This window comes from Pogoniulus pusillus, chromosome 31 (genome assembly GCF_015220805.1).
Source record: "Pogoniulus pusillus isolate bPogPus1 chromosome 31, bPogPus1.pri, whole genome shotgun sequence".
NCBI lineage: Eukaryota > Metazoa > Chordata > Aves > Piciformes > Lybiidae > Pogoniulus > Pogoniulus pusillus.
In genome coordinates, this window is record NC_087294.1 from 8038687 (window position 1) to 8057923 (window position 19237).

The 19237-nt window shown below is 43.9% G+C and overlaps 1 protein-coding gene across 1 annotated transcript; it reads left to right on the top strand.

Moving 5' to 3' along the window:
• Positions 1 to 147: 147 nt before the first annotated feature.
• LOC135189207 (p53 apoptosis effector related to PMP-22-like) lies at positions 148 to 18959 on the top strand. Its single transcript, XM_064169323.1, has 3 exons — positions 148 to 532; positions 16752 to 16895; positions 17158 to 18959. Exons 1-3 carry the CDS (start codon positions 322 to 324, stop codon positions 17370 to 17372), a joined length of 570 nt encoding a protein of 189 aa, XP_064025393.1. The 5' UTR covers positions 148 to 321; the 3' UTR covers positions 17373 to 18959.
• Positions 18960 to 19237: the final 278 nt, after the last annotated feature.

Consider the following 19237-nt stretch of genomic DNA (forward strand, 5'->3'; position numbering starts at 1 on the left):
GTGTTAAATGCTGAGGGTAAACAGCACCTGATTTGTTACCTGGTCAGCAGGGCAGAGAGGATCCCATAGATAAACCTACCCTCGAAGCGCCTCCCTAGCTCAACTGGTTATTGCTCAGCAGCAGCTCTTACTCATCCCAATCTAGGTGGAGCTCCCTCCCTCTCTCCCTCCCTCCTTGCTGTCTCTCCCTCCCTCCCTCCCTCCGTGCCGTGTCTCTCCCGATTAAAGCGCTTTTCTCCACCATCAGCACACGCTTTCACAGGGACCGCTGCTGGCAGAGACAGCCATCCTCGCCCCGCCAGCCTCCCGCCGCCCTGCGAGATGGTGAAGTACGGCCTCGACTACACGCGGTGCAGATGGATCCTGCCCCTGCTCCTGGGCATCGGCGTCATCTTCGGTATCATCGCGCTAGCGGGCAGGGGCTGGCTGGAGTCACAGACCTTGCCCTACGTGCACCAAGCCTCGTTATGGGAGAGCTGCACCAGGCCTGAGCAGGGCGGGAATTGGAACTGCGAGTCCCTCATGGGTTACGGTAAGCACCTGCAGTGGAGGTGGGGGACCAGTCTCTGGGGCACTCCTCCAGTCATACCCTCCTTCTGCTCTCCTAACCTTACCACCTAATACCAGGCATTGATGCATGAAGCGATGGGGACTCTCACCAAACTACACCTAACAGGTGGCTAACAGAATGAAGAAGGAGAACGCCTTGTGCAGAAGGGAGAAACGTGAGGAGAAACTTCATTACAGTGAGGGTGACAGAGCACTGGAGCAGGCTGCCCAGAGAGGTTGTGGAGTCTCCTCTGGAGGCTTTCAAAACCCACATGGACGCGCTCCTGAGCGAACTACCCTAGGGGATCGTGCCTTGGCAGGGAGGTTGGACTCGATGGTCTCTGGAGGTCCCTCCCAACCTCTAAGGTTCTGTGATTCTGTGAAAGAAACCTAGTTGCTCTAGTGGGTGGGTTCCATAGTACCAAAACCCACGCATGGCAATGTGCCAGCGCAGGAAATATGACAGCATGTCCCGGGTTGGGGGAGGTTCCCCCCGGGGAGAAGTTGACTCAGCACAACACAAAACCCTTCTTTTTTGAAAGTCAGGGAAAGATGAAATTGTATTTTCTTATAGTATAACAATGTAAAGAGAAATAATAACTAGAGAAGGAAGGAAGGAAGGAAAAACAACAATACAATAACCTTAAGGGAGATGGGGAAGGGGTCAAGTGGCAGCGAAGCAGCAGAAGCAGCAGTAGCCCAAACAGCAGCCAGGGAAGATAGGCGAAGCTGCAGCAGCAGAAGCCAGCCGGAGAAGGGGAGAACAAACTGTGCTTCTAGACATTAAGTTCTTGATGCTCCAATAAAATTATATTAATTTATCTATTGTTGCCATTTATGTGGCCTATCCCTGGAATGTTCATCTCTCCCCTATGTCTGAGCTAGAGGATCAGCTCAAACAGCCACACAGCATTTAAGGTTTTCTTCCTCCCTTAGGAGAAGTTATTAACTCTCCTCACTAATCACTGCTTCCCCAAAACGAGAGGAAGAAAACCTTAAATGCTGTCATATTATCAGCTACTGCTGCTCAAATGTCCAAACAGCAAGCTGCATGAGTAAGCCTGGCCTTAGTGCTGAGTACCAGCAAGAAATAGGGAGGTACAAATGTAAGATGGCAGGAAGATATGCCTAGGGAGTGTCAGGCTGCAGAATGCTGGCCTGAAATTGCTCTGGTAGGTGAGTCGTGTGAAAAAGTTTCTTTGTGATGATGAAAGAAAGCTTTAAAAGATGAAAGGATTTCCTGTCTGTACTGAGTCTTGGCTAAGCATGTTATTGAGCATGGTGACCCAGGAGCAGCCTTCAGTTTGAAAAGGTGTAAAGCCCTGTGTGTGGCAGAAAGGGGCTGAGAGAAGGATAACTCTTAGATCTATACCTACTATCGGCTGTGGTCTGAAAACAGTTACTGTAAATGATGAGCTGTTAGCCTGAGCAAGGAGGGAAGTTCAAGCACTCTTGCAATTTATGCTGATTGGAATCTGAAAGGATGAATATTTTCCTTAAGGGCCAGAATCTCCACTCTTCTTGTTGAAAATGAGTGTAAAAACACTCACAGAAGCAATCTCAGAGATACTTTATTGCAGCTTTTCAGAACTGTTCCTGGAAGTTTATTATGTGTGATCAAACTTTGCCATCTATTTGCAAAATGCAGCTGTAATGAGTTAATTGTAGCAGGCCTCTATAGGGCTCCAGGATGAAACCAGCTCTATTACATGTCATATCCAATCCTGAGTACAGATCGAGCCAGCAAAATTGCCTCTGGTGCATGGCACTGGAGAGCAGGAGAGTCCATAATGCTCAGCAAAGGAATTGTGAGCCCTCCTCCTGATCTCCATGTTAGGCTCTGTCAGTGTTATGAATGCCAGCTTTAATCGGGCAGAAAATGCTTTCACCTCACTTCTTGTGACAATATAAGAGAAGTTTCACCTTGCTTCCAGGTCAGAGGATCACAGGATATTAGGGGTTGGAAGGGACCTCTGGAGATCATTAAGTCCAACCCCCCCTGCCAGGGCAGGACCAGAATCTACTGCAGGTCATGCAGGAATGTGTCCAGACAGGCTTGAAAGTCTCCAGAGAAGGAGACTCCACAACCTCTCTGGAGAGCCTGTTTCAGTGCTCTGTGACCCTTACAGTAAAGAAGTTCTTCTTTATGTTGAGGTGGAACTTCCTGTGCTGTAGTTTGCATCCATTGCCCCTTGTCCTATCACAGGGCACAAGTGAGCAGAGGCTGCCCCTCCTTCTTGACCCTCAGCCCTCAGATATTTATAAACATTGATTAGATCCCCTCTAAGTCTTCTCTTCTCCAGACCAAAAAGCCCCAGGTCCCTCAGCTTCTCCTCACAGGGCAGTGCTCCAGCCCCTTAATCATCTTCGTAGCACTTCCTGGACTCTTTCAAGTAGATCCCTGCCCCTCCTGAACCTCAGCCCAAAACTGAACACAATATTCCACGTCCTACACGGCTGTTCAGCATTGCACTTTTTTTCCTTATACTGCCTCACTTTTACATGCCTAAATTGTACAGCTGTATACACAACTTCCCACTGGACAGCACCTAACAGACAAACCAGGGAGGTCACCATCTGTGTAGACTACCTTGCTCCTGCAATGCCTGGGGTTACCATGAATCACATTCGCAGCAAGTCCAGCACTTCTAACCCAGAAATGTTTGACTTAGGATCACAGAATGGTTTGAGATGGAAGTGACCTCCAAAGATCATCCAGTCCAACCCATGCTACAGTCAGCAAGGGCATCCTCAAGTAGATCAGGTTGTCAAGAGCCCTGTTGAAGCCTCACCTTGAATATTTCCAGGGATGGGGCCTCAACTACCTCCCTGGGCAACCTGTGCCAGTGTTCCACTAACTTGATGGTAAAGAACATGTTCCTAACGTCAATCTAAATCTATTCTTCTCTAATTTGAAACCACTGCCCCATACCCTATCACTACAGGTCTCTGTAAACACTCTCTCTGCATCATTCTTTCAGGCCCCCAAAAGATCAGGCTGAGACAACATCTGACCTGTGAGCATCCAGGTGTTGTGTTAAGCCTGGTTCTACCTGCCTCAGTGACAAAGCCTAAAGTTGTAATCATTTTAGGATTACATTTATTCCCAGTGCTCCAGAAAGCTCATAGAAAATAAACATTCAGTATCATGTCCTGTGGGATGTTTGACTGTCTTGTGCCAAGCTAAACCGGGTGCTAGATAAACAAAATGCAATTCTACACCTTCCTGAGCACAGGAACAAGACTTGATGTAAACAGAAAGAGCAGAAGTCTTTTACATATGTTTTTCTGAGATAAAGACTCTCTTTTGCCCCTACCCTTTCCACAGAGGCCATCATGTTTCCTCTGGGCTTTACTCTCAGCTTCCCTGTGTAATGTGCCACAGGCTGGGTAGGTTCTGAAATTTATTCTTCTGATTTATTCTTTCTTCTTTATCCTTAAATTTATTTTGGCTTCACTGGCATAAGTGTTACACACGTGTAGCTCAGCAGCTGCCAGTAAACATTCTCAACACGGGCTTGGGCAATGTAGCTATCTTAATCCACTACAGGCATCTTTGTCCTGTCACAATTAGATAGAATTGTAACATTCTTGAAAGTTGTTCAACATAATGTGCAGATTCAGATCAAATTGCCCATGTGCAATGCTTGTGATTTCCCTTGAATTTGCTGTTTGCCTTGAGGTAGTGCACAGACAGCAACCAAACGTTGCTGAGGTTTCATACAATCAACCAGATTGGAAGAGACCTCCAAGATCATCCAGTCCAACCTAGCACCCAGCCCTATCCAATCAACCAGACCATGGCACTAAGTGCCTCATCCAGGCTTTGCTTGAACACCTCCAGGGATGGTGGTGACTCCACCTCCCTGGGCAGCCCATTCCAATGCCAATCACTCTCTCTGGGAAGAACTTCCTCCTAGAACATCAGCCTAGACCTCCCCTGGCACAACTTGAGACTGTGTCCCCTTGTTCTATTGATGGTTGCCTGGCAGAAGAGACCAACCCCACCTGGCTACAGCCTCCCTTCAGGTAGTTGTAGACGGCAATGAGGTCACCCCTGAGCCTCCTCTTCTCCAGACTAAACAACCTCAGCTCCCTCAGCCTCTCCTCAGAGGGTTTAATTGGTTGCACCAGCAGAGTTTGTAGACTCTGAATAATTGCTTAAACTGGAAGAATTAAAGCCTCAGAGGGAAGACAAGAGGTCTGCAGGTTTAATTTTTTTTCCTGAAAGCTAACAGAGTACCTCTACTTGTGCAGTTACCTTCTGTGAAAGCATCTGCATGCTCTTGGTCTTTGGCAAAATTGATGAGCTGTGTGGAAATGTTAGGAGGAAGTTCTTCACAGAGAGAGAGATTTGCATTGGAATGGGCTGCCCAGGGAGGTGGTGGAGTCACCATCCCTGGAGGTGCTCAAGAAAAGACTGAATAAGGCACTTAGTGCCGTGGTCTAGTTGATTGTCTAGGGCTGGGTGCTAGGTTGAATTGGATGCTCTTGGAGGTCTCTTCCAACCTGATTGATTCTATGAAAGTGAGAATATGAAGAATTTATGCACCATTCTCTTATCCAAGAGCTTGTATCTTCTGCTTTAACCACATTGCACTCATCTTGACTTTACCAGAAGCCCTTTTTGCTTTCCAATCATACTTAGCTCAAATAAGCAGAATAGCTTAGGAAAAAAATATCAAGTGCATTAGGATACTCAGTCAAAAATGCTTGGAGTTTCAGATGAAGGGGTAAACTGTAGCTCTACAGTGTTCTAACACTTGGAACAAATAAAATCTCTAGCTTATTACATACTTGAACCTTTAGACAGACAAAGACTTTTTGGATAGGTAATAAGCATACTGTAAAATGTATCTGCCTGGGACATGGCTGAGCTTGCAAAGGAAACACAGAGGCTAAATCCCTTCTTGAAGCTGGCACAGCACTCCTTTGTTTTTCCTCATTTTCAGCTACAGAGCCTCTCGAACAAGGCGTGTCTCAGACCTGAGCCACTTTCTCAGTTGTAATTTATTTCACTGCAGACTTTGAAGATGTCTAAACGTGTAGGCTTAGTTGAGGGAAAATATAATTTATTATTAAATGTTATTTTACTAGTTCCAATCTAATGCACAGCAAGATGAAAAACTCATGTCTACACTTATCCCACCTTTTATCTGCCTGGCCCTAGAGCCCTTCCATGTGCAGCTGCTGCCATCAGAATAACTGCAAGCTTAAGGCTCAAAATTTAGGTTGAAGTGGTTGGTTTACTTATATTACGCAAATAGAGATCCTGCGGGGGGGGGGGGGGGGGGGGGGGGGGGGGGGAAATAGGAAAAGTCATTTTGACATGACAACTGGAATCCAGTTTTCAGTTATTTTCATATAATAATGTCCAATTGCTGCCTTCTAAGATGCGTGGAGGGTTTAAGTGGCTGTGGAGATCAGTGGAGGGATAAGTGATTTTGCCATCTGGAAGAACACCTTCCTGCATCTTCCAGGCAAAAAAATGGGTAACTATTATTGTGGAGGAATAACAAGAAAGTAAATCACTTGGTAAGACTCCCCAGCTAATGATACAACAGTGAGGTACATGGTGTGGTCAGGAGCAGCAAAGGACTTCTCTCAGTAACACCTACCACAGCCCTGCAGCTCTCCCTCTGGAAAGCTAACTTCTCCAGCAGACCAGTGACTCATTACACCTGGAGCACAGGACAGACCAGACACTAAGTTTCTCCATTGCCATGCTGCTTATGCAAGCTGTTCCACCTTCCCCCACATTCCCATCCCATCTGACAGCCAGCACCTAATCCCAGGTGTGGGGAAGCCCTCACTTGCCTCAGGATGAAGCAAGAGTGATGCAGGAATGTTTCCAGAGGGATGGGCTGGGAAACAGCCTCTCTCAGCAGGGCTTGGGAGGAGAACTAGGCTGTCCTAGCAGCTATTTTGCATCTGAGTGTGTCTGTAGGAACAGAAATCAAGTAAACAAGTAACTGTGCTTTTTGAATCAAGGACCAGCTCAAGTCATGAGGTCTTCACTGCAGATTTTCCCTGAAGTCAAAGTTCTGCACCTAAAGGCTTTCAGAATTTGGTAAAATTCAAGTAAATTTTGGGGAAGTGTCCTCACAGCTGGGAAACAAAGGCTAGGCAGGTTTCTGAGCAGCCCAAGGAAGCCCACCAGAGAAGGCAGGATGGAGCCCAGCTCTCTGCTCTGTGCACTGCCTTGATTACAGGGCAATCCTCAACTCCTTTCACACAGGATGAACTGAAAGTGAATATCTGTCGCTGTTCCTACTGGATTGTGGCATGAAACAGTTATGTGATTGTCAGTAGTTTTAATGATAATGTATAGAGAACCACATCATTTCCAAAGTCACCAGTCTCCTAAAAGTGTAATGTTACCTAGGACGAGCCAGTGAGAAATGTGGCTGCAAGATCAGTCACATAATAATGTAGCATAGTCAATCATTACCCAAAACTTAGAATGATAGAAAATACAGGCTTAATGAAATGTCTACAGTAATAAAAATATCACAACAACAGTAAATGCAAGGAACTTCGATGCAAGAAGTGGATAATAGATTTGTTTTTTCCTTAGGTTGTAGGAGTCACTCTGTTGTTACTAAAGAGATAAAAGAGAATCAAGCCCAGAGCATTTAATTACCATGGCAATTTTCATTCCTCATCTGCAATTGCTGACATGCTTTCTCTTGTAATTTTAGGGTTTGTCCTTTTATATGTTTAGTGGCAAATTTATTTAATCAGACTCTTTTCCAAGTAATAGTTATGCTCTTCAGCAATTAACTCTATAGAGAGCAATTGCAGATGGCATCCCACTGTTTATTATCCAAACTTCCTTTAATAATTACAGTTAAATTGGGTGGGGAAAATAGCAGTCATAAGGAGGGCTCTCATCTCCCAATCAGGATATATGAACTGCTGGTGTTGAGGACTTTGTGATGATTCTCAGCACTGTGCGCTGTCAGGATCATTAAGTCCTTGAGAGGATACTATTCACTCACACCCACTCAGAAGGCATCTCTCTTGAAAATATGAAAACTATCTCATGGCTAAACTCTGATTTCTCTTCACCTCATCTCTTCCTCTAGCTTATTGAGGTAATCTGATACAACAGGGCTACAATAACCTCTCCACAGTTTGAATGATGGTAAGGGTGGCAAGATGGATGTTGAATTCCACTGTAGCGTTAAACAGGTTACTTAAGCAGGAAAGGAATTATGCAGGAAAAGGAAAACAGAATACCATTTTTTTGCATTGCCATATCACTTCTCACTGACAGCTTGCATTGTTCTAAGCAACCTTGTGCACATCAAGCCAATGACTATTGTAATGCTGTATTTCTTCTTTGTCAAGTGGTACTACAAAAGCCCTCCCAGGAGTGCAGAGTGGAGTGACATGGTAGCCTACGCCAGCCAGAGGGTTCTGGCTTCCTTCTACTGGTTCTAAATAACATTTCAGATCACACACGCTCCTGCTGAAACACTAATCTGTGACTGGATACATGTAATGTCACCTGTGACATTGAATATGCACACTGTGCTCAAATCAGGACCCAAATGTAGAAGGCTGGTGCAGTTTATAAACAAGCCCATCAGCAATAAGCAGCAAGCGATAAAGACTTTCAGAATGCATTGTAAAAGCTACTTCGCTCACAAGAAGAGTAAATACCACTTATGATGTATTTTATGAGCACAAAGTAATACCTTTTCTGCCTATATGTTGGGTTTTTTTTTGTTTTGCAAATGCTAAAATTTATCTTCTAATAGAAAATTACATATGCAGATGAAGAGTGAGAACAACACTTGGCACATATGGAAATGAGATGTAAATTCAGTGTTCTTCAGCCTCAAATGGGTCCTGGGAGTGTAAAAAGAAGAGCTGCTTTTTTTTTTTTTCTTAGAAAGGTTTCACTCTACTGATTTGATTAGAACTCCTAGTTTGTAGCCTGTGTTATCATGGAAACTGATTCTGTTTAACTCACATACAGTATTTTAAACCACCTTTAACTCAGAAGCAGACGAGGAACAAGGTAACTCAGGAGTAGTTGTGGAACAGGTACATCTTGCTACTCTAACTGAGGTTATGCATATGTACTGGTTAATCAATACCTCACCTGCTTTATTTACCTGTTCCTCTCAACTCTCATATGCACATCCAAATGTACTCCTTCCTTAATTTAAAATAAATAGGAAAAAAAAAAGACAATAAATGCTATAGCATTGAAGTTTATAAGGCTGAGCTTTAATCTCAAGATCATCTCAATATATTCAACAGTGTCTGAAGATAATGTGAGATAGGGGTACTCCCTGACTCTCTCATTACCAAACCTTTCATTTTGAGGCACCGTGTGCACATTATGTTTAATAGCCAACTTACTCCCTTGGTGCTCCCTTTGATGATGGCTCTACGCCCTCTGCCACTTCTGCCTCTCTAATGCTAAGTAAGCATCACTGAGCAGTCCTCATTAATACAAGATTTGAAGAAGCCAGCTTTTGAGTCAAGCTTTTACATGCCTTGGCTTACAATGAGATGAATTTGAACCGCTCCCTCAAGACGTAACTGCTCCTCCCCTTAAATTCAATTCAGAACAGCTTCTAAGTTGAATTGCTCACATCCCTAAGAGAAGAGGTTTGCAGAAGTACATAAAGCCTTCAATGCAGGCTTTGTCTGTGTGTGTTTGCAAATGAAGTCAGTGGTGAGGAATTAATAGGTTTTTACTCTAAAGTAGTTAGAGTCCATCAAGCCAGATCATAGAATCATGGAATTGTTTTGGTTGGAAAAGACTTTCAAGATCATCTTGAGCTATCACTTAAGCACTAAGTGATGATAAGGACATTGCTCTCTTCTAACACTTTAAGACCACCTTGAGCTTTCACTTAAGCACTAAGAGATGATAAGGACATTGCTCTCTTCTAACACATGTGATGTTGTACTGGTAGACAGCCCACACATAAACGTTCTTTTCTTTCCTGTTGTCATTTGAAAACACTAGGGTGGGATAAGCATCCTAAATTCCCAATCCTTTCTCATTTATATTGGACCTGATAGTATTTGCAGAGAAAGTTTTGCAATAACATTATTGCAGTGTGAATCTAAATAGGTCATCCTCTGCTTCTGTGGCTGCCTCTAATGTAGCAGCAAGACAAAAGCTGTTCCTGCTCACATAAAAAGTGGTTCACATATTAGAAGATAGTCCTCTGTCATTAAATGAGAAATCCATGTTAACTGCCAATGAATTCTAAAAAGGGGAAAACAATGGAGTTACCAAATAGAATATCAAACAGCAGGACCCAAAATTTTTATTCTACTCCAAATGGTGTACACTCACACATATACAAAACCCCAAACCCCAACCAACCAAAGGAAAACATCCAGTAATGACTCCCCTATGGGAAAGATATCCAGAGAATGCAGTTGTTTTAAGAATGAGGCAGATGCAATGAAAACAGAAGCTCAGAGAATAATAAACATGCAATCATGCCTTTGATATTTTTGCCCCTCATTTTATTCTGTTCATGCATTATCCATGACTAACATGCAATTCTCTTCATTTATGTAGTCTTCCTTTGAAATGATTCCCAGACGGTAGCTTTCACTCTGCAGATAGAGTTTATTCATAAGAATGGATTCTGATTTATCAGGTCTGTATGCAAACACACAGGCACACTGCCAGCTCGTGTGAGCAGCAAATGCAGGGTTTTCAATGTTCACTTCTTTTCCAAAAGAACAGATAAGTTTACTGCAGTTGGCATGTTACACAGTCATGATCTCCAGAAGATTTAGAATCATAGAATCAACCAGGTTGGAAGAGACATCCAAGATCATCCAGTCCAACCTATCCCTGTCCAATCAACTGGACCATGGCTCTAAGTGCCTCATCCAGGCTTTACTTGAACACTTCTAGAGATGGCACCTCCACCACCTCCCTGGGCAGCCCATTCCAATGCCAATCACTCTCTCTGTGAAGAACTTCCTCCTAACATCAAGCCTAGACCTCCCCCGGCACAACTTGAGACTGTGTCCCCTTGTTCTGTTGCTGGTTGCCTGGCAGAAGAGACCAACCCTCACCTGGCTACAGCCTCCCTTCAGGTAGTTGTAGACAGCAATGATGTCACCCCTGAGCCTCCTCTTCTCCAGGCTGCACACCCCCAGCTCCCTCAGCCTGTCCTCATAGGAGAGCAACTCCAGCCCTCTGATCATCCTCATGGCCCTTCTCTGGACAAGTTCCAGCATGATAGTTCTTGTAAGAATCGTTTGGCAAGACTGAAGCTAAACCAACAGGGTTTGTGTTTCTTTCCCTTGGTGGTATGAGGGATAACAGAGCAAAATATTAGTCTATTACATTTACTTTCCTTCCCTGTCTGCTTCTTTTGAATTAAAACTATCCTCCCTAACATTGCTGCACAATTCTCAGGTTAAAATGCTTGGTCAGCAAGAACCTGTAGATAATTGTCGATGTATGGCAATAGACATATGTTTGTCTTTGCAGTGCTAGTTGTGTATTCAGCTTCAAGCAAGGATGAAAACTTGGACAAACACATTGGTGTTGCTTAGACCAGGAGATGTACTTCTGAGCTCTCTGGGCTTGTTTTCAGAAAATGTCACCCAAAGACTGAGACTCAGCAGTTCCTCTGGCTTGGAGATACCAGATGAAGGAAAATGTGGCAACATCAGTACGAAGCTTTTCTCATGTTTTCAACTATACACACCAGAAGCAAATAAATGTGTATTTGTTATGGGGGAAGCAGACTACATAGGCTATTTTCAAGGCATGACAGGTCTCTTTTTTGAAGGCACCAAACATGGCAGGCTAAGGAAAAAAAAAATCTGCCAGGCCAAAGTTTTTGCTCAACTTACTGTTGAGCAAGACAGTTTAACTTCCTTATGGGTGAAGCACAGATGGTGGCTACACTTCTGCAAACTGGAAAACACACGAGGGAGTAAAATCAGGAAGGAAGGAAACTGGAGACACACTTAGTCCTGGACATCAGAGCCCATCCCTGGAAGTTTTCAAGGCTAGGCTGGATGGGGCTCTGAGCAACCTGATGCACTGTGAGGTGTCCCTGCCCATGGCAGGGGGGCTAGAGCTAGATGATCCTTGAGGTCCCTTCCAGCCCTGCTAATTCTGTGGTTCTGTGGTCTGTAATGAAGTCCATCAGCTTGCCTCTGGCTTCAGCCAGCAATAAGATATTCAGAGCATGTTGCAATACAAGAGGAAGTCATGCTACCTTTAAACTGATTTAGCTTTAATATTGGCGCAATAAAGCTGCTTCACTATTGTATACTCTCTCAGCTAATTATCTTGCTCATAAGCTGAAGTGAGCCCTGTGCTGGCAGGGGTGGGTTCTTTCCAGTCTCTAAATTAGCTCAGGGGTCTTCTCACACAGCAGGGATGCACTTATTTTCATTTTCCAGTAGTCACTGTGGGTGGTTGGGACTGCCACAAATCATTGCTGATTGAAGTACAAGGCACACAGTAGCTAGAAGCACTCTTCTTGCGCTGCTTGAGTTGGGCATGAAAATATGGGTCCCTTTGGCCTGTTTGGGGTGGCAAGGTCTTGTTTTAAGATATAATTATTTAAAGAAAATTGTTTTAAGACAAAATTGGTTGAGAATATTGGCAGCTAGAAGTCGTCTTCAAGAATGGACAGTGTTTAGCTTCCTACAAACCCTTTGATGGTGTTCACTGGAGTTCATTCACCTGTTAGAGGAGCTGCAAAAAGGGGAAACAGGACTAGCAGAAAGAATTACAGAATCCTGCTGGTATTGAAGGACACACTTGCAGAAATACAGATTTCCTTTCTAACAAGTACATTTTAGCTCTTAAGCAGTCAAAACATCAATGCCATTTATTTGGGCCAATAAAACAGATCTGACAAATTGCTGAGTAGTTGCAAAGCTTCAGCCTGCTGTCCTGTAACCTGCTGCTCCCTCTGGTTTTGTTTTTGATTTGATGATAGGTGGACTCGATCCTTTCAGCTCTCAACTGCACTCTCTCTCTAGAGTCAAGTGTCCTTTGAGTTGGAGTTGCACCTGTGATGGTTCTTGGGCTTGGAGTTCACATTTTTAAGAAGAGAGTTTTGCAGTTAGAGCAATTAATTTATGTTTTTTGCTAAACAAATGCCCACAACGTTGGAAAACAGGTAAATATTTGGGACCAGATTAGCCACTCACTTGTTAGCATTTTGGGACTGATTTAATTATTCTAATTCTGGTATTTTTAATGAATTCTAAAATCTCAGTTCTATTGGAATACAAAGGTATTCTAGAGCTAGTGATTGGCACAAGGGAAAACAAACAGCTAAAGAAGCACAAAGCTAGTGCTACCTTTTATCATAGAAAAGCAAGGTGTGTGCAGGCTATGGTCTTAGGCATAGGAAGTTTCATGTAAACATGAGGAGGAATTTCTTCAATGTGAGGGTGACAGAACACTGGAACAGGCTGCCCAGGGGGGTTGTAGAGTCTTCCTCTCTGGAGATATTCAAAACCTGGACGTGTGTGTGATCTGGTCTAGGTGATGCTGCTCTAGCAGAGGGGTTGGACTGGATGACCCTTTGAGATCCCTTCCAGCCCCTGACATTCTGTGATTCTGTGATCAGTCTGCGGGTAACTGCTACACTTCGTAAGGGATACATGAAGGTAGGGAACTGTTCCTCAAAAAATCCCAGTAGTGACACGCAATAATATTGCCCTACTTGCATACTGATTTTCTTCCAATGCTGAGTGACTTTTTTCCCCTCCTCTCTTTGTAGAAAAGAGAGTCACAAAATTGGCTACGAGGTGGTTAAGCAATACCTGCTAAAGATGTAAGCGTCCTCCACTAAGCATGTCTCTTCTTGCCGTGCAGGCAGTGCCCTGCGGGCTGGGCGTGCACCCAATCTGCTTTCATACAGTCACAGCATTTGCAACACTACTTCAGGAAAAACACCTGGGCAAGCCCAGTGGAGGGACATGGTGGCACAGGCAAGGTGCCATTGCACATGGCTGCAGCCACCAGGCAGCGCCCCCGAGCCTCCAGCCCAGGCAGTGCTCCCACGCCGGGGGGTGGTGCTCTGCCAGCAGCTGCTCCAGGGGAGAAAGGTTTGCGTTTGGCAGACTGTCTATGGCTCACGGCAGCGGTGGAGGCAGCGAGAGAGATGCAATCCCCAGATCTTACGGTGCCTCGACACTGTTCAGGCAAGCAGCTGCCCTCTGTGTACTCTGGTAGAGGACACACATTTGCCCAGGGGTTTTGCACCTAGCAATGCCCATCAAATCCAGATCTCCTTTGTCATTTCGACTTTCTGCCAGAAGTTTTACTCTTGGACACAAGAGCAGTGAGGTCACCTCTGCTTGAACAACTTCTGTTATGGCCCTGTGTTCCTGTTTTTGCTGGCTTAGAGGGCTGGCAGAGAGGCTGGAAGCAGGAGCAACCTCATCAGGGTAAACTGAGCTGTGGCTCAGTCTTCCTCCTGGATACTTCCTTTGATACTCTGCCTGAAGTTCTGGTCTCCCACCTGCACCTCCACACTGCAAACTCTGTCTCTGAGCCTCCTGCAAACTCACCAGGAGAAGAATTAGTGCTAAAATACTGGGCTAGAATATGAGGTTTAAGCATATCATTGCTGTCCCTTTCAGCCTTCTCAGGCAGCTAGGATTTTACATGAGGGGGAAAAAAACCACTTGAAAAGCCCTAGAAGCAAACAGAAATCTTCTGGTGTAAAAAAGGAAAAGGACAAAACAGAGAATGTAATACAGTAGCTAGCATGGAGCAGCGATGATAAAACAGAGGCAGATGGTGAAAAGCAAACAAAAAGGGAAATTGCTTTTGGTGGGTTGATGGGAAGAAAAGTAGAGCTAGAAAATAATGATATTTTTTCTAGTTTAATAACAGAGGTGATGTGGGGCCTGGGGGAAGAGATGTTGAGCATCAAGGTGTCACTCACAAGTGACGGGACAGTGGCTTTCATGCCTACCTGACACTGACCAGGGGGAATGTAGGACACTTTGCATTTTATTACTTCCATGCTTGAATCAAACAAATTGGCAGGCTACTGGGTATCAAAAATCTTGACTTACTCAGTTCCCAAGGGAACTTCTACTGAACATTATGCACCACATTTGAGTTGTCATTACCATCAGGGTTGTTTGGGCTGTGATAATGTTTCAGTGCTGCTGCTGTACATAATTGGTTAGAGACTGACATCTTTCAAACACACAGTATAGAATCATAGAATCATAGAATCAACCAGGTTGGGAGAGACCTCCAAGATCATCCAGTCCAACCTAGCACCCAGCCCTATCCAGTCAACTAGACCATGGCACTAAGTGCCTCATCCAGGCTTTGCTTGAAGACCTCAAGGGACGGTGCCTCCACCACCTCCCTGGGCAGCCCATTCCAATGCCAATCACTCTCTCTGGGAAGAACTTCCTCCTAACATCCAGCCTATCCCTACCCCAGCACAACTTGAGACTGTGTTCCCTTGTTCTATTGCTGGTTGCCTGGGAGAAGAGGCCACCCCCCACCTGGCTACAATGTCCCTTCAGGTAGTTGTAGACAGCAATGAGGTATAGGTGAGATGGTGAAGTCTGTAGATGCCCAGCAGACTTTCATTATGTGTTCCATCTACATATACAATTTAGATAGTGTCGGGCTGGGCTTTTTGCATTTAAGAGAGGAGACACTTGGATCTCTTTGAGCAGTAGTTGCCTCTTAGAACTTAACATATTGAATAAATAAAACCTCTTTTCAGTTGTTATGCAAACACAGTATGCTTTACTTTGACATGTTGCAACATAAAGTTTTATAATTTGAAATTGCAAGTATTCATCTCCTCAATGATCTTTTCCAAATGAAACAGTTCTGGCTTTGGATCAAAAGCAGAGCTCAAATTTCCCTGCAAAGCAGATTCCAAATCTTTAACTTCATTTAGAACATCTAGCTAAACAAGGACTGAAAAGGTAGAAAGCACTGAATGTTGATATTTATGGACTATCACCATACACTGGGGGACCATGACAGGTTGGCTGGGCAGAATCCAATGGCATGAGACTTAACAAGGCTAAGCACTGGGTTCTACACTTTGGCCACAATAATCCCATGCATGGCTCCAGGTTGGGGACAGAGTGCCTGGAGAGCAGCTAGACAGAAAGGGATCTGGTCAACAGCAGACTGAACATGAGCCAGCAGTGTGCCCAGGTGGCCAAGAAGGCCAGTGGTGTCCTGGTCTGTATCAAGGAAGTCATTCTGCCCCTGTACTCAGCACTGGTTAGGCCACACCTTGAGTACTGTGTCCAGTTCTGGGCCCTTCAATTTCAGAAGGATTTTGAGGTGCTTGAATGTGTCCAGAGAAGGGCAATAAGGCTGCTCATAAGGGGGCTGGAGCACTGCCCTATGTTCAACCTGGAGAAGAGGAGGCTCAGGGGTGACATCATTGCTGTCTACAACTACCTGAAAGGAGACTGTAGCCAGGTGAGGGTTGGTCTCTTCTCCCAGGCAACCAGTGACAGAATGAGGGGACACAGTCTCAAAGTATGGGCAGGGCAAATTTAGGCTGGATGCAAGGAAGAAGTTCTTCACAGAAAGACTGATTTTCACTGGAATGGGCTGCCTGGGGAGGTGGTGGAGTCACTGTTCCTGGAAGTGTTTAAAAAGGGACTAGATATAGCCCTTGGTGCCATGGTTTAGTTGATCAGATAATGTTGGGTGAAAGATTGGACTTGGTAATCTCAAAGTTCTTTTCCAACCCGATTGATTCTGTGCCTTTAAATTTGTAGTGCCATTTTTTTAAAGGAATAATGTAGTTAGGTTCAGGGACTGTCCAATTCTCATTGTCCATGCAAACTGCTGCTGAGTTTATGGCATCTGCTAAGGTAATGACATCTGTTATAGAGGGAGAGTGCCCATTCTTACGTATTTACAGCAATTTTAATCTCAGTTCTTAGTTGTTCAATCTAAGGAGGAAGGTTGCATGTGAGCCCCACTGCATTCTGTGTGAGATGTCAAAGCTGGTGTTTTTATGCTTTCTGCATTCTGTGAATGGTGTCTTGTGGAACTGAAAGGCTCACCTATGGGAGGAGAGAAAGCTCCCACGCTTTCCTTCTTGGGAGCTAACCTTCTTTTCACATTTGTTTAAATTAGTCTTTCATTATACATCAGAGAAGAACATTACAAGGTGGGGTATTTTTTTGTTCTTTCTAATGTATCTTCTTTCTCATTTCAGCCTGGGGAAGAGCTGCAGCTGCCACATACCTGGTTGGCTTTTTACTTCTAGTCATCTGTTTTGCTCTGGCCATCATAGCCTTTGCCATTGACACGCTTCGGTTCAACTTCATACGTGGGATTGGAGGCTTGCTTTTTGTCGCTGGTAAGGCAGTATATGAAGTGAAGTTTAGCTTATCTAAGTATATCCACGCTAGAACTAGTATGTCCCTCAGCTGATTCCATATCCAAATCTTCACCTGTGTGCACCTAAGCTCTCTGTGGAAAATAATGTATTGCCTGTCACTGCCCTGGAATGATTCTCAAGTCCTCCAAAGCATGGATGGGTTTAGCTACAGGTCTTATGGAAGCAGGCAATGTGATGGGTGTTAGCTTAAACCCTTTCTTGTTTTCTTCTGTTTCTTCAGCTGTGTTCTCCATCATGGGCCTGGTCATTTATCCAGTCAAGTTCTCGACTGAAATTGAAATGACTGGAATCAATATGTTCAGCTGGGCCTATGGCTTTGGCTGGACTACTGCCATTATGGAAATATGCTTGGGATTCTTCTTCTGCTGCCTTCCTAACTATGAAGATCAGATCTTGGGTAATGTGAAGCCCACATATTTCTACTCTTCCCCATAAGCACAAGTAAAAATGCATTCATATTCCAGAGAGATCTGACAGACCAGCTATGTTTTCCAGAATATCATCACTGGATGTTAGTAGAAAAGGCTGGAAACTTTTCCAATGTGTGTAGAAAAAAACAGTACTGGCATTTTGCAATAAAGTTCTCTGCTCTTTTTGGGCCTTCATATCTGACATGAGTTGGTTAGAGAAAGTCTAAAGACAAACAACCCTGGTGTTTCCTTCTTAATTTTTCTTGAATGGAATATATGTGGATTCCATTGCATCTTAAATGCATTCATATGTCTAATGAGATTCAGAGAAAGCTCTTAAACTGCCAACAAACCAAACAACATATATGACCTTTCTGAAGGAAAGCAGCTCACAATCCCCACTCCTACCCCATTTTGTATATGCCATCTCTAACCTGAAGATTTTGCACATTTTTTCAGGGATCCAAATACCTTTATCCACAGACTGCCAAAGTACTAAATTAGCCAGTGCTTCATAGCTTTGCATCCATGTTTCATTCATTTACTTAAGCTGTGGGACAGGCAAGAAAAAGATAAGAGAAAGCCCCCTGTGAAAGCCAGCATCTTGACTTTTACCCATCTGTGTGGGATGTAATATTTATTTCTAAGAGTATTTGTAAGAGCAAGCAAGGTGCATTGGTAAACCTTCAAAAATCCTGCCATGCCACTGGCTGAGCCCAGCACAGAGAGGGCAGAGGCAGAGGATATCTCAAGCCACCTTTGCAACTTACGGATTTGACTTGAAGTGGATCCTGGTGTAGCTTTCTAAATGGGCACCTGCCTCTTTTATCTGCTGTATCAAAATCTATGACTTTTAAAAGCTCTATTTTATATATGTATACCTAGTGTAGAGGATCAGGAAGGATTAAGTACACAGGATCACATTAGGAGTTGAGCTGGAGCAGTGTGAGTGTAGATATTGAGTATTTGTTTAATGCCCCTTTTTCACTGGCTTGCTGCTCACGACTGTTTTAAAAGTAGATAGTGTATATGGCTGTACATAACTGTAAAGTGCATAAATATCCCCTACCATCTCATGCTAAGCTTCTCACAGGGAAAAGCACATCATAAAACACCTTTCAAACCTCATACTCCTCAGAGTTTGCGATATATTGCAAACCACAAAGTATGCTCAAGATTCCACTGGTATTACCTTGTTAATCCTAACTTCACAATGCTCTGTTTCTTAAGTGAAAAAAAAAAGGAAGCAAAAAAGAAGTATCACTGAAATCCTAAACTACAGAGGATTATTAGCTTGTAACATATTAGCAACTTTGTGACTGTGTGTACTGCACTGCAAAGAACAAGAGGTAGAAAAGGTTTTCAACAAAACCTCTGGGTACCTAAACCTGATAAAAGCACAGGACTCATTTAACCTGGAGTTCCTTTTTGAAGCAGTCAACTCCATTCACTCTTGTGGAACCGCTTCTAACTTTGATCAGTAAACACGAGGGACATACCAGACCAATGGGAAGGAATGCAACAGGGAACAGTCAGACAAGAACTTGCAAATTCATTATGAAAATGTTTCCCAGATGGAAAGAAATTCAAATTAAACGGAGTTGAGAAAGCAGCTTGTGTGAAACGGCTCACAATTCTTTGTGTAATATTATCTGTTCAGGGAAAAAGAATCATAAATCTTTTCAATATGCTTATTACACTTAATAAATTTGGTATCTATGTATTGTCTAAACAAACAAACAAAACAGACTAAGTTTTTCTTCTCTACTAAGAGTGGCGAAGTGTCAAAGCCCCCAGAGCCTTCTGTTGTCAGGCTCCACCTTGGAGCACCTGGGTAAGCTGGCTGGATTTTGAGAGAGGGCAGAGTAATTTACCAATCGAGAATCACAG